A 24,932-nucleotide genomic window follows, 5' to 3' on the forward strand; every position below is an offset into this window, starting at 1 on the left:
TGGCTCGAGGGGTCACTGATCATTATCAACATCATCACATCATGGCCTCAGCTGCTCCTTCCTCTACAGCCAGAAAACACCCACTCTTTACTGCGGGCTTTATTACTGCACTCAAACGAGAGTTACCTCTCTGATAGAAGATTCACCTAGAACCTTGTCGCTAATGTCACAATCCGGCCCAGGTTGTGACAACACGAGGGCCAAACAACTGATGGCGGCTGGTTGTGACTCAAACTTAGTTCTGATTGGGGGCTGGTTGTGACTCAAACTTATTCGTGATGGGAGGCTGGTTGTGACTCAAACTAAAGTGATTATGGGGGGCTAGTTGTGACTCAAACTAAATGATGATTGGGGCTGGTTGCGACTCAAAATAATTCGTGATGGGACACAGCGTGATTAGTTTCGATATACTCCGATCGACCCAGGGCAGTCCATTGTGTCATCCTAATTGCATCTCCGTACCGGGTGACAGAGGCCGGTCCAATGCGTCAGGAGTGTAACCGTGCGATAGGAGAGACCATTATCGGCGTCTTTGTGTACCTCCATCTTGACCACCAAGGGTTTTGCATCTTATCAAGACACCAGGGAGTATAAAACCATGAGGTTCAGGCTGTAATAATCTGATCCAAATGGCTCCCGCCTATACTCCACCATTAAAGGAAACCTATCACGAAACACTTATAAAAATAAGGAGTTTTGAACGGCCCGGTTAAAACCTAAAGCGGGAATAAGCTTCCATTGATAAATCTTAGCAGTTTCGAGTTCCCTTCAGGTAGTTGATTATGTGAGCTGGGCATCTGGGTAACATTGCATAACGTTGCATAACATGACTTGCTCCAGTCAATGGACTGCAAAAAGGGCAATCACTAATTTTGTTATTTCTACTTCATTCAGCTATAGTCTGAATAATAAAGATTTTGTGCCACGACTGCATCTCTTGCATCACTTAATAGCACGATTTCGAAATCGCTATTTTAGTACATCACCCGCCGCAACTGAAACTAACACGTGAGGAGAAACCGAAACCAAAATATTTCCCGCAAAATAATCAATAATAAACAGAGGTTTATCGAAACTGAGATTATTTTGCTGTGGGCGCGGCACACGACAGTACCAGATCGCAGTATCCCGATTTTACGAGTGAAATTACCACTGTCCATGGCTTTTTCTGGTTAGTAAAAGCACCAGAACGGATGCGAGGACGAGCAACTTGGTAAGTCGTTCTCTTCTTCTTTTTCTCATCCTCCTTCCGCTTTCGCTCAGCACTTAACGGCGCCATAATTCTCCAGAGTTCATATCTCCTCCAAGTCGAGTTGAGCATTTTATGTGCCACCAAAAAGGGAGGGCCCCATATCGCCCCATATTAGCGTATTGACTCCCGTCTTCGGCCAGAGGTAGGGTCCATCGCAAGTTATTCATGTTTCTCACATGGTGGAGTGTTTTGCTTGCCCTATATATATACATATTGAGCCTCAAGTCTTGGATCCACTCCGCCGTCCCGGACTCCGTAACACCAATGGGAGGGGAGGTTACGGACCGTCTTAACTCTCAGAATGCCGATATACAGACACTATAGACTGAGTTTTTGCGTCTCATTCGATGGTTGAAGCCATTAAGAGCCGAGTCAAGTGTCTTGCTCAAGGACGCAAAGACGTAACAGCGGTGATCCTGGCAAGAGTCGAACACACAACCTACTAATAATGAGCCGACCACTATGTGACTGGTCTGCCTGCTTAGTAAGTCAAAAAGGACGGTTTCATATTCTTGTTGCGTTATTCCCTGGGTGCGGTATTATCTTTGATCCTGACCGCACTCTTGTGGTCTGACTAAACCACGAAGTCGGGGGGCACTGTAAGCATCGTACATAATAACTCGTTTTAAAGAGACTCGTACATCGGCATGAAAGATGAAAACTAGTTCGAAACTCCACCACCAGGGGTGGTAGATTATTCCGAAGTTTCATGTAAATTCCTAATGTACACATGTGGCAGGCGTACCTATTCCAAAGTCATATTAATAGAACTATATGTAGCTCGCTTTGAATAAATAATGTTTTCGCATTGTCGGTCTACATTGAAATGCTTCGCCGAATCTTAAACGAAAATCCTGACTCGACGTGGCAGGCGCGGCGTACATAGGCCTATTCCCAAGTCATATCAATAGGCCTAGAATTCTATTATCGGTCTTCACTGAAATGATTCGCCGAATCTAAAACGGAAACCGTGACTCGACGTGGCAGGCGCGGCGTACCTAGGCCTATTCCCAAGTCATATCAATAGGCCTAGAACTATATTATCAGTCTTCACTGAAATGATTCGCCGAATCTAAAACGAAAATCGTTGCTTTGGCAATTTCAAATCGATAACTTGATATTTACTACTAGGAACTATAAAGTCGTCACACTCAGTAGCAGTGGCACCAATAATCGGATAAACGTGTAAAACAATCGAAGCAATGATAGGTTTTTACATGATGTGGAATATTCGATGACTTGTTGTCTTCATGCAGTGGTCTAATAACACCTTATTGGTAAGCCATTCAGTCCTCATTTAAGTATAGATGCGTATAAAAGTCAATCGCGGGATATACTTCGTTCTTTCACGGTTTAAATACTAGCTGATATCAAAGTATATAAAGCGTTCTCATTTGTTAACCACCCGTTATGTGAACGCGGAAGGGTCTCCGTTTCAAGTGTTTAGATCCGCTGGTGTCACATTTGAAAAATTCTGTTTAGAGGTCCACTTGGGTCAAATTGAAAAAAGTTCGTTTACATTGTGAAGATTCACTGGTGTCAAAGTGGAAGAGATCTGTTTCTAGTGTGAAAATCCCTGGTGTCAAAGTGGAAGAGGTCTGTTCATAGTTTGAAGATTCACTGGTGTCAAAGTGGAAGAGGTATGCTCATAGTGTGAAGATTCACTAGTGTCAAAGTGAAAGAGGTCTGTTCATAGTGGGAAGATTCACTGGTGTCAAAGTGAAAGAGGTCTGTTCATAGTGGGAAGATTCACTGGTGTCAAAGTGAAAGAGGTCTGTTCATAGTGGGAAGATTCACTGGTGTCAAAGTGAAAGAGGTCTGTTCATAGTGTGAAGATTCACTAGTGTCAAAGTGAAAGAGGTCTGTTCATAGTGTGAAGATTCACTGGTGTCAAAGTGGAAGAGGTCTGTTCATAGTGTGAAGATTCACTAGTGTCAAAGTGGAAGAGGTCTGTTCATAGTGTGAAGATTCACTGGTGTCAAAGTGGAAGAGGTATGTTTATAGTGTGAAGATTCACTGGTGTCAAAGTGGAAGAGGTCTGTTCATAGTGTGAAGATTCACTGGTGTCAAAGTGGAAGAGGTCTGTTCATAGTGTGAAGATTCACTAGTGTCAAAGTGGAAGAGGTCAGTTTCCATAGGCCTATGTCAAATGAAAGCTACACGAAGTCGCCGACAGGGGTCTCCTATGTAATACCATATCATCATAGAGTGGCATCTTGGACCATATATTGACCTTTGCTTAACATACACTGAAACTATATTCAGTCTTAAATAGTGAATATGATTTTATCACTGAATAGGCTAAATCACGACCCAGTTCCCAACTGTGCATCATTATATTCTTCCGAAGACTTCCAATTTGCCCCCCCCCCCCAAGTTACTGCCTATATTTCCACTTTTAGAAAAGTTCTATTGCTGAATACCTAGGCGAAAATGAATACAACTCGCTCGCTTTTAAATCACTTTTATTGTCGCATTGTCGGTCTTCACTGAAATGATTCGCCGAATCTGAAACCAATATATCATGACATAAAACTCATTGGATATAACGTGTAGAATAATCGACGCAATGATAGGTTTTATATGATGTGTATGGAATATTCGATGACTATAGTCTAAGAACACCATATTCAAGTAGGTAAGCCTTGCCCCAATCTTCTAATTTCTCATAACTTTAATATAAATCACTTTTATTGTCGCATTGTCGGTCTTCACTGAAATGATTCGCCGAATCTGAAACCAATAACTCATTGGATATAACGTGTAGAATAATCGACGCAATGATAGGTTTTATATGATGTGTATGGAATATTCAATGACTTATAGTCTAAGAACACCATATTCAAGTAGGTAAGCCATGCCCCAATCTTCTAATTTCTCATAACTCTGATGTGAATAACTTTCTAATTCAATCGTGGAATATAATTTCATAGCCTAGCCTAAACCTCGGCTGGGGAGGCGATAGTCAGCCAAACATTTTAGCTCACGGGTGTTTAGAGTGACTATATCCAATTCTGTATTCAATTCTGTATCAATTCCTTGAACCATTCATTACGATTTTCAGAACAATAGACGATGGCGGACTCGGACTCCTCAGACGCCGACTCAATAGAATGGGACTGGCAGCCGACACTGCAGGAAAAAATCAAGGACATTCTGAGCCAGTATCCGGATGACGTGCAGATTCTCAAGGTACGGTCATGATCAAAATTAGGCCAACATAACACAAAATATAAGGCGGCTTTCTAGCCAGTGGTCAAAGTTATAGGCCTACAGGTGCTGAAAATCATCGCCGGAGAGAAAGGATGCTTGTGTCTTGAAATTCTGTCCGAAGGAAGAGTAGGCCTATCCGCCTACAATGGAACGCTTTTAACATGAGGTATACATATCAGCATCAGTTTCAAGATATATAATATTCCTTGAAGGGACTGTATCTGGAGCTAGGGGTTTGACTTGGTCGTGTGGTATGCAGGTTCTGGGTCTTGTCAGCTGTATAGTAAAAAAAAACATCTTCGGTTTTAGGTAGGCCTAGTGTAACCGCAAAGTTTTTGACCTCTTTTTCCGATTCGCGAAAATTTCTAAAAAACCTTTCCGCGAAAATTAAAGTCAGTGAAAATTAGGCGGTTTGCAGTGTAAAGTGAAGATTTTTCAACTTTGTGACATTTTCTTCAGGAGATTATCCAGAACGCCGAAGATGCTGATGCGAAATGTGTCAAGTTCCTTTACGATAAGAACAGCTACACCACAGAGGGTCTTATAGATGAGACGTCAGTGGGACATCAGGTAAGGGATTATACGCACCGAGGCGACTTGGGCGTAGCCAGCTAGCTCACGTTCAAGGTTATCAGAAGAATGCCATATTGTAATAAACGCACGAAACCGTTATGCGATACGCACTTTTGGACAGTGAATTCCCATTTTCGTTTCAGGGCGAAGCCTTGTACGCATACAATGACGCGGTCTTCACCAAAGAAGACTTCCATAACCTGTTGAATGTCCGGAAGAGCGCCAAGAAGACAGACCGGTCAAAGGTCGGCAGATTCGGCCAAGGATTTAAGTCAGTCTTCCACATGACAGGTAGGAACCATAGCTAGAGCTAGGAGGTCAGATTGATATATGCCCAGTGTTGATGTGACTAGATCCACCACAGTGAGGGGACTATCTTTCTACCTGTCTCGCAGCCATGCAGCAATTGGGGCGACCCTGTACAACTGTTGACTACTTGGCACCATTGTTGTGTCTCCTCTGCAAGGCGTATCAGATCTCCGGTCCCTTTTTCCGTCCATTCCTATACATCGTCCATCCGAATCTCTTCGGCCGACCGCCTTAATCTTCAGCGATAAAAATATTCCTGGTGCAACGATGAACGGTTTCTATATACATGTACATTTACTTTGAGCTAGGAGAGACCCCTATTGACATTTTGGGTCATTCAATCTTGACTACCTGGCTTCCGCCAACAGACTCCTTTAATCAAGCAGAGTCCGCTGTGCCTCATGCTCTTCACGAACGTATGGTGCTGGTCTTATTCAGGTCACCCCCCCTCCCACCCCTCCAACCCACCTGACAACGGAGCATGATACATCCTCCCTTCCTTCACACAAAGTCAACTCGTTCGTGAGCTACTATAGCGCCACATTGCGTCTATGTCCGTAACTATACTCCAGGGTCAATGCTACCAAGAATTTGCGATACGTTTTATCTTTTGGTCACACATCTGCTTAACTGCATTCAGCCTTGCTCTCACTTCGGTGACTGGGCCTAGGTCAACCACATAAGATGGGTGGCCAGCCTATATATTATATACATGTTCCTGTTTTCCAGAGTTGCCAACCCTATTGAGTGGAAAGTACTTGGCGAAGATCAGCCCATACCTGCCGCGACTCCCACGGAAGAAACACTCTGAACTCAACAAACATCATCCGGCTGAATTAAACAGCTTTCGTGGAGAATTCCAAGGGTACAACAATGACGCTGCAAGGAAACGCTTCTTCAATGGGACCATCTTCAGGTTCCCTCTTCGGAAACAACCGTCAGAGATCTCGAAGACTCTCTACGGCGAAGAGAAGATTATGGAGCTGTTTCGGGTGTTACAAGACCGGGCATACATGAACCTACTGTTCTTGAAATCACTGGAAAGAATAGAAGTCTTTGTGCAAGATGTGAAGCAGTCAAAGCCAAGGCTTCTATTCAGTGTCTGCGTCACAAATGAGAACAGCGACACATCTGTGCTGCAAACTCGAGCAGAGTTCTTTCGAGAACTTCAAGTTGCAGGAAACGTGCCGGTAAAAAAACAGTGCCACTTCACCTACCAGATTGATATCGAAACCAGTCTACCCGAAGATGATAGTCATTGCCAGAGCTTTCTTGTTTGCCACTATTATGATGGTTGTGAGGTTTCTTCAACTATGAAAGAACTGATAGATGATAAAGAACTAAGTTACCAACCTCTGGTTAGTGTTGCCATGCCCCTGTGCGAAGAAATTTGTGAGGATTCTGAACAAAAAGGTCACATTTTCTGCTTCTTGCCACTTCCCATCCGTGACAACACAAGTCCTACCGGTCTCCCAGTCCACGTCAGCAGCTTCTTCGTGGTGAGCTCGAACAGGAGTGAGATCAAGTGGCCAACGGCTGGGCAGAATCGTGAACAGATGTCCGACAGTAGCCTCAAGTGGAACCACTGTCTTCTGACTGAGCTCATTCCGAAAGCGTATGCACAACTTCTTCTGGATGCAACTGGAGAGCCAACAGTCCAATCTGAAGACGTGTACCACGCATTCCCTGACATAGACCTCGTCGATGAGAAGTGGAGGAACACATTCCTTGAACCATTCCTACAGAACGTCCTCTCTTTACCTATTCTCGCGACGGAGGGTGGGAACAAGAGTTATGTCAGTGTGAGGGATGCTGTTCTATGTCCACCAAACATTGACGAGAAGACGAGGCTCGTTCTGATCCAGCTTTTGACGGAGAGTGGTTATAATGCAGTGTGCCCACCAGAACACATCTCAAGAGTGCTAAAGAGTAGGAGGGACATACAACTTGAGGAAGCGACTGCATATTATGTATGTCAAGTGATGAGGCGTTCTGCTTGGTAGGTCACTTCTTCTGTCATGTTTTCCATATAAAAGAAACTATAGGCAGGAGCTAGGGAGTCAAATTAGTCGTCCTCAAGTGACTAGTATCCACAGTCAGGGCTATTGGTTGTGTTTGATTCCACAATTCCTCTTACAGCGTTAATAGTTTCGATATACTGTGAGAAAAGAACGACCCCTGTCTGCGACTTTGTTTAACTTAATCTGACCTAACTGGCTCCTGTCTATAGTTTCCCTGTAAGATGATGATTGATAATCGCAAATGTGTCCCATTTTGTTCGTGGCATCCATTTAGAATTTTTTGGATCTTTAACTAAAAAGGTTTTAGCCAATATTCATGAAACCCGATTCAGGACACATGGGTTTCAGTGCACTTCGGGCTTCGTCTTGTATTATTTAGGTGTAAGGAAATGATAACAAACTAGAGGTATCGGTTGTCTAACCAAACATCGCAAGGGTGTATCTAAAATGTAGGCCAAAGCGGTGGTGGCAGCCGAGGTTTTTGGCGAAATGACATGGCATATTGAAACGACGAATGACAATAGAGGGAGGACGTCATCCAAACTCCTCCGATAGTGGTTCCTCTAACATTCAGAGTGTTTCATATGACAGTGATTGGAAACTTGCAGTGTCCGTCTTACACACTCAAAGCTTTCGTTTTCAGTTACAAGTCTTACTCCAGGGATGATAAGCTCCTGCTGCTGAGTTACCTCCTTGGAGAGAATCCGGTCACGCCAGCTGCCTTACGCGGCTTAGAGCTACTCCCTCTCGCCGATGGAACCTTTACAACCTTTGGACCTTCGACTTCGAGCAGTATCTTTATAGCGGAGTCCAAGCACCAACTCCTCCTGCCGACATTAGAGCATCGATTCATGAGCAACGACCTTGGGATGAACTTGGATACGAAACTTCGTCAATCAAACATGATTTGTAAGTTGTTTAACACTCAATAATGTACATGTATGCCTTTTCCCAGTATGGATGTCCTTCACTGTCAACTTGCAATAGGTTTCCATGCCGAACCACCATCGTTGTGCGTATATCCATCCTTCAGGAAAGGAGGAGACTTTAGGACTGATGTTCACCGCCGATAAGTCGGCATGTAGTTTTCTGACAGCTGATGACAAATGAGGCTGGGTTTACTGTGTATAGGGGATTCATATTGTCACTTGTCATGCACACCAAGAGCACGAGTATGTTCGTAAATTGACTTAGGTGCCCTGACAGAGAGCAGTGGGTGAAAAGTGACATCGTGAATCGTATGCAGCCTGCTCTTAGTTAACCTGTTTAGTGATGACACTATGAACAATGCCGAACAGTGTCTATTTCTTCGTCAGCATTATTAGTTTGACAGTCCTGTTTTAGATTTGAAGTTCTTCATCGACCGTAAATATAGTTGACCTTTGTCTCCGAAAAGCGAGCATAGGGCGGTTGAGTGTGGGGTCATCATAAACGCTGTACCAAGAGCAGATTCCTGATTATTTTACTTACTGCATGGTAAATTACAATGAGGGGTTAACATTTAAACAAGATGAGAGCAATCCTTCTGACCCCATGCTAGTTCTATAGTTTGTTATTGATTCATTTTGTTAAGAGACGAGTTGTGGTTATGGATAATCAGTAAGGCTACCTTTATTAGGTACAATTACATTTCCAGAAGCTAATTTTGAAGAATGAAATACTTAGGATTAGCATAAGATCACCGAAACATAGGTGCATTTCCTGAACTCCAGCTGTCAGATCAATAACTTTAACATGGTTTACTTTTTGCAACAGCATCCTGAATTGTCAATATTATTGGAACAGTCGCCGTATGCTGCACACTCTATTTTCAGGCCAGACACAACTTGCGCTCTGTGCCGACGAAGATATTCTGTCTCTCTTGCCAAGCATCTTCCCAGGAGGCTGTGAAAGTCTCCGTACCATAGACTGCAAAGAACTCAGACACATCACTGAAATTTGGCTCCAGCACCTCTGGCAATTTCTGACTTCCATTTGCTCAAAGCTTCCAGACCACTTAGAGCGAATCAAGAACTTGCATATCCTACCAGTCAAACCGCTGTCGCCAAAGGTCATCCACCTGACCAAACTATTTGGTGGGGCCACCTGCATTGCCAAGGACCTGCGCGATGAAAACCTGTCGGACCAACTGGCCAAAACGTTAGGTTACTTCAACATCACAGTTCTAGATGATATCCCAGACTATATCCTACGACATCCTCTCGTTTTTCAACAACATTGGATCTATAACCCCAACCCTGAGTCAGTCATACGTGCCCTGTTGAAGGTACGCCAAACTGACCACAGCATCGTAAGTGGAAGCTGCAAATTCAACCAACATGCAAACAGAGAACAACGCTTCGAGCTGGTAAAGCTAATTCAACCCCACTTCAAATCTATGAGACATGGCAGTACATTGAAACCATTCGTTGAACATCTGGAACTGTTTGAAACTATTGATGGCAGTGGTACAAAGCGCAGGCACTTCACAAGTGTAGCAAAGTGCCCGAAGGCTGTCACAGGATACAATATTCCTGTCAGTTCTCCTTGCATGCTCCTGGACGTCGGTGCTGCAGACGTTCGTCAAATGGCCACATACGTTGGTGTCAACATCATGACCGAGACCAAGATCATTGAAGACTACATCTTTGACCTGATACGCCGTCAAAGACTTCAGCCTTTGGAGGTGGGAAAAGTGATGGTCTACGTTCTTCAAAACCTTCATGATCACATCAGGGGAAGCAAAAAATTCCTGCAGCATCTACAGGAGCTTGCATTCATGACCGATAGCAAAGGGATTTATTGTCGAGTGTGTGATTTCTTTGATCCCAGCGACAGTGTGCTTCAAAACCTTTTCCTTGCCGAAGATAAATTTCCTCCCGATATCTACCAGCGATGCCTAGAGTCATTGCGGAGAATAGGCCTGAAAGACAGGAGAAAGGTCAATGGTCAAGACCTCCTGAACACTGCTAAACTCGTTGCCAAATGCACAGGAACTAGCAAAAAGAAACAGAAGAAAAATCTAGAATTGAAAATCCAGGGAATGAGTGAAGTCCTCCTTCAAAATCAAAACCTTCTCCATGTTGCGGACACAAATGAGCAGCTAAGGCAAATTGCATGGGTACCAGTTAGGCTTGATCGGCCAGGTGGGTATCCAAAGTCCCTAGCTTGGGGATGTGTAGATCAGAAGTTTCAAACGCCAACTTCTATGTGCCTGTCATCTGAAATTGATGTAGTTGGTTCTGCCATGCCATGTGTTGACACGAAATTTGTAAGTGATGTCGTTTTTGAACGAGTTCTTGGTAAACGTCTCGCACCACTTCCAAGTGTAATCGGACACTTGAAGAACATCGTGAATTACTACCGAGCAGAAGAAAAGGTGGTTCTGATGGGTTTCGTTCAGAAAGTGTATGAAGTTTTGCGACTCTACCCTGTACCTGAGGTTCAAAAGTGTCTGACTTCGATGAAACTAGTTAACTGGGTTTGGCATGGCAATGGCTTCGCCTCAGTTGATTGTATCATACTGGAGCAGTTAGAAAACTTCGCACCGTATGCGTATTCGTTACCGGATGAGCTCTCAGGTATACGTTCCTGGCTGGATAAAATGGGTGTGAAAAACGACTTTGATTGCCTTCAGATACTGCAAAGGATTAAAAGATATCACGACGGAGCGTCCAGTGTCAATCCAGAAATGGTTACCCGAGACCTCAGGATAGTTAAGCATGTCCTGCAGAAGATTGTCAGTCAGTGCACAGAGGGATATCTAGGGAGTCGGCTGAACGTTCTTCTACTTCCAGTTCAGAATGATGATGAAAGACTTCAACTCTTGCCTGCATGTGACTGCACCTATGCAGAGGACGAAGCATACGTTCTAGGAGCTAGCTGTATAGAAGATGATGATGAGAGTGAAAGTGATCTCAACTATATACATCACGCAATACCAAAGGAACTGGCAAATGCTCTGGGAGTTAAGACGTCTATGAACCGACTCCTTGAAGAGGATTCCGAAGGAATAAGCATTTTAGAGAGTCACGGCCAAGTGGAGTCTCTTACCCATCGCCTAAAGCTGCTTATCCAAGATTATCCAGACGGCTTGGCTATTCCGAAAGAGCTCATTCAGAATGCAGATGATGCCGGAGCAACTGTAGTGAAATTCCTGTACGATGAGCGAGAGAACTTGGATGCGATGGATGGCTTGCTGGATGAAGGGATGAAGGAGTGCCAAGGACCAGCTCTTTGGGTGTACAATGATGCGGAATTCTCCGAGGACGATCTAAAGAACATTGCCAAACTAAGTGGAGCAACGAAAGAAAACAGAAGTGACAAAATCGGGAAGTTCGGGCTTGGATTCAATGTCGTGTACAATGTCACAGACGTGCCAAGTTTCATCACCAATCGGTCAATAGTATTCCTCGATCCTCATAGATCACATCTTGGAAAGGCAAAGAAAGAGAAGAGTGACACAGGGTTACAGCTAAACATTTGCTCCAACAGCAGACAGGGTGCTCATATTCGGAGAAAATATTACAATCAGTTCCGAACCTACGATGGGGTATTTGGATGTCAGCTCCGAAGGGATGGTGAGCAAAAGCCTTTCAAGGGTACACTGTTCCGTCTTCCACTCAGACCATCAGGTGCAAAGAGTGAGATAAACAGTATGCCCTATACGAAGGATGACATTAAAGAACTGTTCCAGTTAATAATCGACCAGGCCAGTAGCTTGCTGCTCTTCGTACAGAGTGTCAAATCCGTTGAGCTCCATCATCTGCCTCGATCAGCGTGTGACCCATCGAAGTCTGTTCAACTCTTTCACTTGGAAACCAAACTGGAGCAGGTCTTGAGTCGACTGCCTCGGCTACCACCTGCAGTCAGCACTGAGAATCCGAATCTTCTAACAATTGCCTCACGCATAACACGCATGGTAGAACGCGAATATCGTCATCTCCCGAAGGATATCAGCCGGACTTCTGTAGTTGCCACCAGTCAGAAGTTCACCAATTCTACCAGCACCAGAGACCTTAGCATCAACGGGCAAACAAAAAAGATCCTATGGTTGGTGCATGACTGTATTGGGACTAATGAGTCTATGACAGACGCTCGTCAGAGTCCATCTAGATCGTATGTTCCCACTGCAGGTGTGGCCATTCAGCTTGAACTGCAGCAAAGGAACAAATACCAACCTGTTCGATTTGATGATGGCATGGCACCAGTGTTCTGTCATCTGCCACTACCGTCGTCTGTGAAGAGTGGATTACCTGTTATCGTCAATGGCAGTTTCGCAATAAAATCTGACCGACGTCAGATCGTGCAGATCACCTCCGATGATAAGCTGAACAATCCGATGGATGTCTGGAATGAAAATCTGAAGAGGGATGCGATCACCAATGCTTACCTCGGCACTCTAGTCCAAATGAAGGAGCTCCTGACCAGTCACCGTGACTTGTACAGTTTGTGGCCGGACAGGAATCACATTGCGAAGGGCTTCGAAACATTCCTGCAGAGTTTCTATCGCACACTTGCTACCTTGAATGAAAACACATCTCCAAAGATATTTACCAATGGAGTTGTTTGGGTTGACTTCGGCCACACAGTCTTCATGGATGAAGCCCTTTCCAATACTGACTTGTGCGATGTTGCCCTCGATATCTTACAGAAGCACTTAGACAGAACTACCCCTGTACGTGATAGAGTAATAGCAACAGTTCTTCCACGGCATTTGAGGGACGGCTTTCCAGCGAATGTTGTTAAATCCAAAACATTTGATCTGGCAAAGATTTATAAAGCTGCCATATTACCCTTTCTACCACAGCTGAATAGCGAGAAAAGGGACAAGCTACTTCTGTTTGCTCTGAAGCGTGCTAAGGGGAATGTACAACTTAGAAAACTGCTAGTGGAAAGTGCATGTATCCCAGTCGGGCAAGACGGCACAAGGTTTGTGAAACCAACCCAACTCATCAGTCCAAATGGTAGACGAGCGACACTGTACGAGATAGGGGACAATGTGTTCCCTATTGCGAGTTTCTGTGCTGACAAAACCCTGGGGGTTCTGAAAGAGTTGGGAATGAACGTGGATGAGATATCATGGGATATGGTAATGGAGAGAGCACGTTCTATCGGAAGTCTCAATGAATGCCAGCAAGAGGCCAGGTTGAAACAGTGGGTGCCGTACGCTGAACAGAAGCTCCAAAGCGGTGTGGAAATGCTTGATCGAAGCCAGTTGGTACAGTTGCGAGAGATACGATTCTTGCCTGTCCTACCCAAGCCAGAAAACTATCCGATCATCTGGAAAGGTGATAACTACCAGCGTCTTGTGTCAGCAGAGGAGGCTTATCCAAGTCGTCACCAAAACCTCGTCAGCAGCACTTCGCCGATTGTGGATGAGAGAATCTGCGGTTTGTCAGCTCTGCATAGATCTTGCAAGATAAGAGAGCACCTGGGACTGCTGGGACGAAATGTCTCCTTGGAGGCTGTGCTGCAACAGTTGAAGGTTTTGTCTGCTGTTCCGATATCTCGTGAGAACCGAAGTACAGTGAGAGATATGTGCCATGAAATGTACAGTCACCTGGAGTCGTGCTGTAAAAACTCTCCTGATGTTGATGCGTCAATCATCAAACATAAACTGAGTGGGTCTAGGTGCCTCTTAGCTGACGATGTGTTCATGGAACCATCACATTGTGCTATGCAAGGCAGCGATATTCCGCATTACCTCCATGTGATTCAATACCCCCTGAATCGCCAACAACTACTCCTGAAACTTCTCAATGTCAAAAAACAGTTTCACGGTGCTGATTTCGTCCAGGCTCTCAATCGCATTGACTTCGATGCCGGTGTGAAGGTTGTCAGAGATATAGCAGAGGGCCTGCACAGTTGGTTACAGCATAATAAAGGGACACTTGAAGACGCTTTATATCAGTGTCAGGAAGCTGTTCTCTTACCAACTGACGTGAACGCAGAGGGAGATTGGGATATGCTGCCTGTTGATGAGTTATGCTTGAACGCTCGTGGTGACCTCGTCAACCAGTCAACACCGAGAACATGGCTACGCAACACGGTTGGAAATCAGAAATTCCGGTACCTCCACCCAGACATCCCTTTTCAAGTTGCACAAGCCCTCGGAGTTCGTTCAGACCGAGAAAATGTGTTAAGCAGACTTGGAACTCCACTTGGGCAGCCATTTGGACAGAAAGAGCCACTTACCACACGGATTAAGAGCATCCTGCAGAATTACCCTTGCGACGAAGGTGTCTTGAAAGAACTTTTGCAGAACGCTGACGATGCTGGCGCGACTGAACTCCGCTTTATTTTGGACAAGAGACAGCACCGAGAAGAGAGGGTGTTTGATGAGAACTGGAAGCTGTTACAAGGACCTGCTCTCTGTGTTTATAACAACATGCCATTCACTGAGAAGGATCTGGGTGGCATCTGCAGTCTTGGACAAGGGTCAAAGTCGAGTGATCCCACGAAGACTGGCCAGTACGGTATTGGATTCAACAGTGTCTACCACCTAACTGATGTGCCGAGTTTTCTAACTGATGGAGAAGAAATTGGAAGGACGTTTGGAATCCTCGATCCCAACTGTAGATATGCTCCTGGTGCTTGCCAGGAGAACCCTGGTCGCTGTTTCCAGGAGGATGACTTTGAAACCGTCCATACCGATTTCACAGATGTGTTTTCTGGATACCTTGAAAGTCATTTGGAGTTGAAAGGTGCAACTCTTTTTCGTCTCCCTCTTCGCAGCCAAAAAATGTCTGAAACTTCTAAAATCAGCACTAAAGTTGTGACGATTGACTTCGCTGAAAAACTACTTCGATTGTTTGAAGCTGAGCTCTTTCAAAATCTTCTGTTTGTCAATTCCGTGCGCACAATATCATTAGAAAGTCTTGGTCAAGTTCATGAAAAGAAATACTCTGTTCGTGTCCAGATCTTAAAAAGTGATGAGCAGAAATTGCGCGAATTCAATAAGTACGTGAAGAAAGTGAGTGACGAACTGCACAATGACAGACTAACCCTTGAGAACGTTGAATACAGGGAGGTCACCTACATTGTACGAATGGAAGATTCCAAGGGACAAGTGCAAATCTGGTCGGTGTGCCAGTGTATCGGCTTCAGAGAGAAGTGTGAGATACCAAACGTAGTAGCGCAGGCAGTTGCTGCAAAAGACCTTGCTTTGTTGCCACGAGGGGGTGCAGCTCTATTGCTTGACAGCAATTTCCAAGTTAAAGGTCGCCAGGTGTTCTGCTTTCTACCATTGCCTTCCCGTGAAGACACAAAGCTGCCAGTCCACATTAATGGACACTTCGCATTAGATTCAGCTCGACGAACACTGTGGGATGACGGGCGGTCATGTCCAGGATACAAGAGTATGTGGAACAGCTTCATGATGGAAAAGATTGTCGCTCAGGCCTATGTATCTCTGTTGATGAATGAGTGCAACAGACTGAAAAGAAAACAGAATGTTAGCCAAGAAGACCTTCAGAAATTCTACAACATGTTTCCAGATATCTCGAAGATCAAAGCTAACTACTTGAATGAACTTGTCAGCGCATTCTATACAACGACACACTTGGATACAGAGTGTCTAGCAGTTCAGACAGAAATGGAAAATTCCGTTGCAACTCGATGGTTTAACATAAGTCAATGTGTGGACGGAGAAGCGTTCTTTGATAACCTTAGCCCCACACGCATTAAAGTGACAAGATACGAACCTATTATTAAACCGGCTTTCAGGAACTCCGTGCTAACTGGGAACCAACAATCACAAAAGAAGCACACCACCACGGAAATAGACCATATACATTCCTTGACAAATATTCTTCGAAGACTCGGCTTCAATCTACTCAGCGTCCCAATGTTTATCTTCTTTTCCCTTCGAATGGTGAAGATCAATGTGCGCCAAGTCGAACCAAGGACAGTCCTTGAGTACATGCATACCTACAGGGACCACAGAGATTGCACCCTGAAACATCTCCCTCAGCCAGTGATAGACTCGCCATTTCAAGATGGAAAGTCTGTAGTAGAACTGACGAAATATTGCTATTCAACCCGACCAGAAGCTGACAATACAAAATCATTGGTTGGGCTGCCGTTGTGTTTGACTGATGATGAAGTGATACAAGAATTCTCACAGAGCCAGCCACGGTTTCACCCAAGGTTTTCGTCACTTGTTCCACATCATGCAAATCACTTTGTCGACTCGCAAGTCTTTGGGGCGGTTCCTTTAGAGGTTAGGGAAAAGAAGCCACTGGCATTAGTCGAACTAACCATAAAGAAACTTGCCCCACTCCTCCTTCCTGCATACCAGGATCTACATACCAATTACAGGATTGAATGGGAGCCCAAGAATGAAAATAAAGCGAGAATGAAAAGATGGATTGAGAACATGTGGAAGTTGATAAGCTCAGAGATCGACAAAGTCTTTGAAGATCTAAAAGGAAACAGAGAGGCAGCATTGAAAAGACTCGAGCCTTTGAAAGAATTCTGCATTGTCCCAGCACATGACACGAATAAAGACAAACACTTCCTCTACCAGCTCAAGTATGCGAAGTGCATCCGGTATGGAAGTTCACTCTCCTGGGGATACATGGGCATGAATGATACTATTCAGAAACTCTTGATGAAGGCTGGGATTCCTTGTCTGGATACACTATCTCTAGATTTTATGCCTTCACTGAGGCTATCTCTACCAAGAGAAATAGCATCCCATGTCGAAAACCCTCGTGATATCCTTTATGCTCTTTGGGACCTACTGCAACATGGAGCAAGTGCCACACGTCTTACACAAGCAACCGGCAACCGAAGAGATGCTTTACACCTGAGAGAATACTTTGCCAGTTTGTTCAAGAAGAAGTGCACTTCAGAAGAGGCGACACGTTTGAGACAGCTTCCAATCCATCAGTTTGTGAATGATAAGATATCTTCACTTGGTAACTGTGGATGCTACTTAGTCCCGCAAGGAATACCTAAGGCAGGTCTCGACAACTGGTACTCGAAAAACACACCTGAGAAGTTCGTTTTTCTGACAGGTTCGGATGTAGACCAACTGTACAGGACACTTGGTGCTGTTGAAAAGACTGCAGTCGATCTGTACGTCGAGTTGATACTGATGAGGATCAACTTCCAACAGTTTCTGAACGAAGAAGAACAGTTTGAACATCTTGATTACGTAGCAAGGGTAGTTATACCCCAACTGAACCACTCTAGCAGAGAGTACGAAGCACTCATTGCATCGCTCCAGAACCTACCATTCCTCAAGAATCCCCATGGCAACTTAGAGTTGGCGAAAGAGTTCTTCGACCCCAATGTACAACTCTTCAAAGCAATGGAAACAAACTTTCCGCCGAAGCAATTTCACACTGAGAGATGGCTTGAGTTCTTGGAGCTGTGTGGACTGAAGAGAACAGTGACTGGGGATTTTCTGCTTAGGTATGCTGAGAAAATAGAAGAAGAAGGCAAGCTGAACCCGTCAAAGAAAACTGAATATAAAGCCAAACTTGTTTGCAAGGAATTAGAACATCAGGATGAACGCACACTTTTCCAGCTGAAGCATATAGAGTTTGTGCCACTTGGGACAGTCCCAACTGAGCTCTCAAACCTGCATCCCCAATTCCTACGAGAAGATGACGAAGAGCTGGGGGTAATTTCCTACCAGTTCATTCCCTTCCAAGATAGTGTGATGTATGAGGACCTCGAACAGTGTTGGACAGTTGCTAAAGTTCTGCCGGCTTGGCTTCTGCCATTTATGGAAAGTGGGATTCTGCAGAAACGCCTTGGTGTACAGAATCCAGTCAAGCTGACTGCACTTGTGCAGCACTGCGTCAGGCTTACGAGGAAGCTATCAAGATTGAATCTGCGTCACAAGAAACCAAACCTGATAACCGATGCGATGAACAAGATATACGGGCACCTTGGAGCTAGAGCCGAGACAGAGGGTGCAAAAAGTCTCGAAGAACTGAGAAAGGAACCGTGTGTTTGGATAAGTGACTGCAACAGCTTCGTCTTTCCTCAACAGGTTGCAGTGGCACTGCCAGAAAAAGAGCAGATTTTGCCGTATCTACACAAGCTCCCGAGAACGTTGTTGAGACATGTCGACCTAATGACGTCTATCGGAGTGAAGTCAGACCCAGACCACACACACTACATGATGGTACTGAAGATGATAAAAGATGAGGTTGGTAATTCAGACCTAGCATCAGACGTGAACAAGATGGTCGCTGCTTCTGAAGCCATCATTCGATGCTTGCCCTTGTTGTACAAGGCAGAGAACATCCAGTGTGAATTTCCACTCTATATGCTTAGTCGACAGAACAACTTGGAGGTTTCCTCTGAACTGTACCATGTGGATCAGTCGAGCTGGGAAAACAGAATAGCAAACATCGTGTTTCCTTCTCCCCTTCTCTGTCTACCAGACCAACCTATCATTCAGATGCACTTCCTCAAGTATATCAAGATTATCCCGGAGGCCCTTCGACCAAAGAAACTATCCGGGCTACTGGAAGAGGTCCTTGATGAAGAGTCACTTGCTTGTTCATCGCCAATGGAAAATTCCACAACTGATTGGTTCAAGGATCACATTGAAAACCACGACTTCTGCTTGGGCTTACAGAGGCTCCTCCGCCATGATGCTTTAGAACAAGACTATGTAGAAGACTTTGAGAAGAACTGGGCGGAACTAATGAAGCGCTTGATGAAGATTGAGTTTTACACTGTAGATAAGCTGGTAACTTTTTTGAAGTACAAGGATGGAGAAGTCATTCCTGGTTCAAATAGTGGACGGCAAAAAGTCTACATCAAAACATCAGCAATTGGATGTGCGGTGTATGTTGTGAATGATGATAGGCGAGGAAAAGTAGCGATATCAAGGGACATTGGAAAATATTCCAAGCTCCTGAGGATGATAATCAAGGAATCCTTCCCAAAGCTCCTTCCGCAGATATCGGAACTGCTTGAAGCTTTACTTAGGACTCCGATGAATGACATCTCAAGCACACTGGATGAGTATAACATCACACAATGCACATCATTGACAAGCAAGATGTATCCAACGCTGGGTAGTTTCATCCCCCTGAGCTATCACGGCTTACTGACGCCAGATTTCCTGCAGTTTTTCACCGGAGAATACATAGGTTTTGAGCTTGAAGACCCTCTCAACGAGGGACGGGCTGGACAGGCCACATACATCTATGCCAAGGTCGTGAAGGCTCTCCCATTTGATGACACTGAGATGGAAATCAACCGCCAATACAAAATAGACATTGGCGATCGTAAGGTCAATGTGTTTTCCTCCTCCATGTACAAACTCTCCCGTCACACACTTTTGACCTCTGCGGGTAACTTGGAATCTCAAACCTTTGACCTTGAGAAGGTCAAGCATCAGGTTGCAGCTGATCTCGATTTTGCTTTCTACAAATTGAACGTTGAGCAACGTAACCGGGTTCTGAAGCGCATGGTTATGAAATGGCAGCCTAATAACCACCCTGAACACAGAGATATCGCAGAGACAATCCTACGCTTTATCGATGAGAAAATTAAAAAAATCGAGAATGATGCAAATTTGCCAGAAGCAAGAGGGGGATCGGGTGGTACCAAATGGTATGGTGTTGACAGCATTTCTCGATATGCTTCCCAACGCGCCAAAGAGCAGAGAGAGCACGTCCAGCAGCAGAGGAAGAGATTGGCAGCCAACGATCGAGCGAGAAGAGCCATTGATGATGCTGACGACTACAGCTTCTTGAGTGAGACCGGCCGCAACCCACAGCCTGGCGAAGCCAAGAGGTTGTATCGGCAGGCAGCGAAAGACCTACAGGCATCCTTGAATGACATCCCGAATGGCGACTTTGAATGGGCCCTCTACAAATGTCATCAGGTAAGTACTGAACAGTAGGCCTACCAATCGAAATGGCAGCCAGTTGAACTTCTCGCTCTGCACTCCGCATGTAGAGTTGTAAAAGCATTTTTTCGTGCCACCAGGGCTAGGTGCCAGTGGTCGGAGCCGGAAGAAGTCCATCGCAAGCTACTCATGTTTCTCACTTGGTGGTGTCTTTTGGCACCAGATACAAGGAACATCGCTTTTAACGTCTCCCATTCGAAAGATTGAGCGATTTGGGGATGAGTGTCTTGCCGAAGGACATAACTTTAGAGAGTCGAACTCTCGGTCTCCTGACACTCTAACAATAATTATGCACCTACCTTCTACACTTCAAGAACCATCAGTTCATGACACGAAACAGTATCAATCAAAATGACCAGGTGAACTATATTTCAAGCAATTGATTCACTCTTCAAAACAATCCATTACCCTTTGAGGACTTTGTATCAGCGCTGCGGACGGCAGATCTTCGAACTAAGTTTCCAGATTTTGCGTCCAGTTTGCCATGTTTAAAAGTTGGTTCCAACTTTGTTCTGTCAACTGCATGGAAGTGGTTTCATTCAAGAATATCACCCCCTTTGATTATGTCACACTCTCAGTCGATGCAAATATTCCGTCCTATTGATAAACGATCCGTGGAAAAGTAGGGCCTGAAAGTTGGTTAAGTTTGGTGTGCGACTTTCCCTATGATAGGATCTGTTGATTAATCAGTAATTAAGCAATATTCCAAAGCTGGCAGACCAAAATTGGAAGAAATCTTGCCAAGATGGCACACATCCGGAGTTGGTACCTTGCTTGTATTATGCACTGTTTAATACTGAATGTAGGTAATAAAGGCACTGGAAAAAAAGGTACGGAAAAAAAGGCACTAGGTAAAAAAGGCACTGGAAAAAAGGCACTAGGTAAAAAAGGCACTAGGAAAAAAGGCACAAGGTAAAAAAGGCACTGGAAATAAAGGCACCAGTAAAATAGGCTTTTTTTCCTAGTGCCTCTTTTACCTAGTGCTTTTTTACCTAGTGCCTTTTTTCCGTACCTTTTTTTCCAGTGCCTTTTTTTCCAGTGCCTTTATTACCGTCTACCTTTAATACTACATCACTGAATACGTTATGTGTTTCTTCCAGGCAGCAGAGAAGTCGCTAAAAGCTGTCTACTACATGCAGGATTCTGAACAGTTTAAGCACCACGACCTTCGAATGCATGCCGAGATCCTTGACGACCGTGACCTTCTCCAACTTGCTGACGCCATAGCCGGTGAACTCGGTGATGGAATGATGCTTCGGTACCCAGATCGACTCTCCTACCCGAAGATTCCACATGACCTGTATGAGAAAGACACGTGTATGAGAATCCATGCAATAACTAAAAGTCTGTTGCAGAGGGCTGAGAGTTATCTTGTATAGATACATGTGTACATGCATTTGCACATACCGTGACTGGACTTCGTGGTTGGAGACCAGGCCGGTGTGCAAGGAATAGCAGTCCTAGGGCTGATAGTCCGTGTAACAATAGCCCGCATTGCTAAATGTTTTGGTTAGGGTTAGCGGTACAATAGATCATGCTGCTTAATTGATCAAATACAGTGCTACCGGACTATGACTCCAGGGGACTATATCCGCTGTCACACCGGGAATCGTCAATATGATCGAAGCTTTTCAATTAAAGGGGCAACTTGGGTATGAGATAGGCCTACGTTGGTTTTTGATGCAAAGAGTGACCCGTCACAGCAAAACCAGGCGCACGTTGCTCTGAGCTTAACAGGGATGAGACGGACTGCCTGTTCATTTCTCTATTGTCTGCCCTTTGTGAAATATGAGCACATCAATTTCTTCCATTATCTCTTGGTGTCATTTAGGCTCATCTTCGGTGCGACATGCGCCTGGTTTTGCTGTAATGGGTCAGATGGCTTCAAGCAGGGCCGTGATATCTCTAACCAACTGAAAACTTCTAATCACTGCAGTAGTTTGTCCGCCTACAAAAAATTCGAGTCCAAAATTGCATCCAGCACTACGGTAGTGTAAATAATTATAAAAAATTGTATTGTTTGGATGCTTCATATGGTGGCACATGGTGGCACATTACCTAAATCACACATCCCTTTATATTTGGTTGTGTTGATGGAACTGGTCTTCATTACATAATAATCGAACACACTTTGTGCCATAGATATTTGTAGTATTGTGTAGATGGTGTTTGGGATACATGCAAAATTGCATACATGTTGATAAAACGTGTAGTGTTACACACACTAGGTATTAGTATTAGCGTAGTGCTTTATACACTACAACTATGTATTGTTGATAAAATTTGTGTGAATCATTTAGAGTAAAGTGTGCACATCCATGAGTATGCATATTGTTGATAAAACGTGTTGTGTTTTCATTCACTATAGGTAATAGTATTAACGTGTATTGCTTTATACACTACATGTTTTTGTATTGTTGATAAAACTGACTTGTATGAAACATTTAGAGAAAAACATACACAATACATAAATATATAACCTGTAGTTCTTCATAAAAAATACACTGTAGTGTTCCGATTTTAGTGGAATCATTTGGAGCGGAACATCCTGGAATTCATAATGTATGCGTCACTTTCCTCAAGCAGCAATTTGGGATTTCCTGACAGGTATTGACCAATCAGAAGAGAGTTATCATGCATGACAGCGCGGCCATGATCACGTAGCGGGTTTTGATTGGTCAAAACCTGTCACCCGACAGGAAGTCCTACATGAATCCTGCTTGTGGAATTTGGCCGTGAATGTACTTTGTAAAAAGATAAATTTTTGGTCTTGGTAAATGAATACTGCTCATATCTTAAATCTTTGCTTCTTTGAACATTGGCTGAAATTGGCGTGTTTTTTAGAGTATTATGAATACGCACTTTATGTATGTTATAGTTTTTAACATGTAAATTTGTAGTCTTCGCTATAATTGATAAGACTAATCAGCACATGAATCACCCTGAGATCAGGCCTTTTTACTCCTTTGTCGGGAAATCGTATCGAGAGGCAGAGTATATTGAAAACAACTAGTGCGAGGATGCACATGAATATGGAAGGCGTATGCCGTTCGTAATTACTCGTGGGCCAGAAAAATGGAAATGCAATTATATACAATTAATGCCGCTTTGTGTAGTTAGATGTATTTATGACGTATTTTACACAATTGAATTGAATTGAATTGGAAGTTATATATTCAATTACAAATTTCCAGTAACGCATCGCAGCACTATTAGTTATAACTAATAAAAGAAGGGAAAAAATGACGTTGTGTGAGTTTATTTCATACTTTTTGAATGTTCATTCTTTCATGCTATCCATCTGGTCTCAGAGTACACTTGGGTGTATAAATGGGTATCGCTGGTTGAGCAGCTCATTTGATTTCAGGCCAGACCGGGGTTAAAGTGTCAAGACGGATGATACCTATATCATAGTTATCAGACTATAAACCCAAAACGAACGGGGACAACTTGATGTCCTGATATATTTTGCCTGGTGAAAGTTCATCCTCTGTCGATCGGAGTAGCGCAGTGGAAACACGTGGGCGCCTGTCACCTCGCAGGTGTCGGGTCTCGGTCGACCACAACGGCAACTAGGGCATGTGATCTGCCTGAACCAGGAGGATATGATACTGCGGCTTGCCACCATGCGCCGCCGCTTGTAGTAGCGCACTTATGCTGACCTCTAATAATGATTTTTTTTGTGCGTGGTACAAGGCAGTTTTGGACATGGCTTGTGAATTTCAGGCAGTCCTATGGTTTACCCATCCTAGAGCCATCCTGGAGCAATGTATTGAAGTTATCCTGTTTCTAGCAGTCACGGTCCTGCAAGAAGCCATTTTTGAATGGAAATTTACTGTTTATAAGTCCGGCGCAGATCGCCCTTATCCAGATTCGCTCTGATGAACATATGAACAATATGGGGCCAGCAAGAGGCTTCCATTCAAAAAACTCGCGTAAGACTTCGATACATTATGGCTTTAATTCCGACTGAGGCGCGCGATGGCCATTGTATTTATCGTGCGAAATTCACTTTAAAAAACACCAGGATGATGTAAGCTTACATGTACATCTTTGAGGCAGCTTTGGGAATGATTCGTGACGGTGTAACATCAGTGGATGCTCCCCATATTTCAGTGTTCTCATACAATAGACAGTGAGAGAGACCATGACTTTTCTTCTTCTTCTTCTCCTTCTTCTTCTTCTTCTTCTCCTCCTCCTCCTCCTCCTCCTCCTCCTCCTCTTCTTCTTCTTCTGAAGGGGGCCACACGGAACAAACGTGGCAATCGGCCTTTCAGTCCCACAAATTAAGAAACTTAAACACTTAAAAACATGACAATCGCAGGGGAATTGTTCCGAATCCAAAAAGTCTAAGAAAGTACCCAATATGGTAATTTAATCATTCAATCATCACTCAGATTTAAACAAGACTTGACCGTGTCATACCTAAGGTACCGATTATAAACCAAAGACTCTGTCATTTAAACTATTGTTGGCCTGCACTAACAACAAAGTTCTATGGTTTGAGTAAATAGCCCGATTATCGAAGTATAAATATCTCGAGCACAAAATCTTGTTCACAATCCATACAAGTAGAAAGACATTACTCATGCGAATATATTCTAATCTCGGGCTGTTTATTTTACGTAATTTGGCTAAGATTGCCAAGTTGAACCCCGCAAGACATATATGTTGACGTCTGGGTAAAAGCCAACTTAAT

At 44.1% G+C, this 24,932-nt stretch overlaps 1 protein-coding gene across 4 annotated transcripts; it reads left to right on the forward strand.

Annotated features, from left to right (window-relative positions):
* Positions 1 to 1,130: 1,130 nt before the first annotated feature.
* Positions 1,131 to 23,464, forward strand: LOC135492296 (sacsin-like). Of its 4 annotated transcripts, none has more exons than XM_064778668.1 (8): positions 1,131 to 1,213; positions 4,317 to 4,444; positions 4,925 to 5,035; positions 5,182 to 5,329; positions 6,077 to 7,346; positions 8,012 to 8,277; positions 9,183 to 20,209; positions 21,334 to 23,464. In XM_064778668.1, the coding sequence occupies exons 2-8, from the start codon at positions 4,328 to 4,330 to the stop codon at positions 21,610 to 21,612; spliced, it is 13,218 nt and encodes a 4,405-aa protein (XP_064634738.1). In that variant the 5' UTR covers positions 1,131 to 1,213; positions 4,317 to 4,327; the 3' UTR covers positions 21,613 to 23,464. The 4 variants fall into 4 exon arrangements, with proteins under 4 accessions (XP_064634738.1, XP_064634737.1, XP_064634740.1 ...); XM_064778667.1 differs by lacking the exon at positions 1,131 to 1,213 and adding an exon at positions 2,388 to 2,529; XM_064778670.1 differs by lacking the exon at positions 1,131 to 1,213 and adding an exon at positions 3,829 to 3,886.
* The last annotated feature ends 1,468 nt before the right edge of the window (positions 23,465 to 24,932 follow it).

Source organism: Lineus longissimus, chromosome 8, assembly GCF_910592395.1.
Source record: "Lineus longissimus chromosome 8, tnLinLong1.2, whole genome shotgun sequence".
NCBI lineage: Eukaryota > Metazoa > Nemertea > Pilidiophora > Heteronemertea > Lineidae > Lineus > Lineus longissimus.

Bases quoted from the DNA above. Each gene is read 5' to 3' on its own strand.
- LOC135492296 (XM_064778668.1), top strand. From the start codon at position 4,328: ATGGCGGACTCGGACTCCTCAGACGCCGACTCAATAGAATGGGACTGG. The intron at 5,036-5,181 runs GTAAGGGATTAT...TTTTCGTTTCAG, and splicing joins AGACGTCAGTGGGACATCAG to GGCGAAGCCTTGTACGCATA. The intron at 20,210-21,333 runs GTAAGTACTGAA...TGTTTCTTCCAG, and splicing joins CCCTCTACAAATGTCATCAG to GCAGCAGAGAAGTCGCTAAA.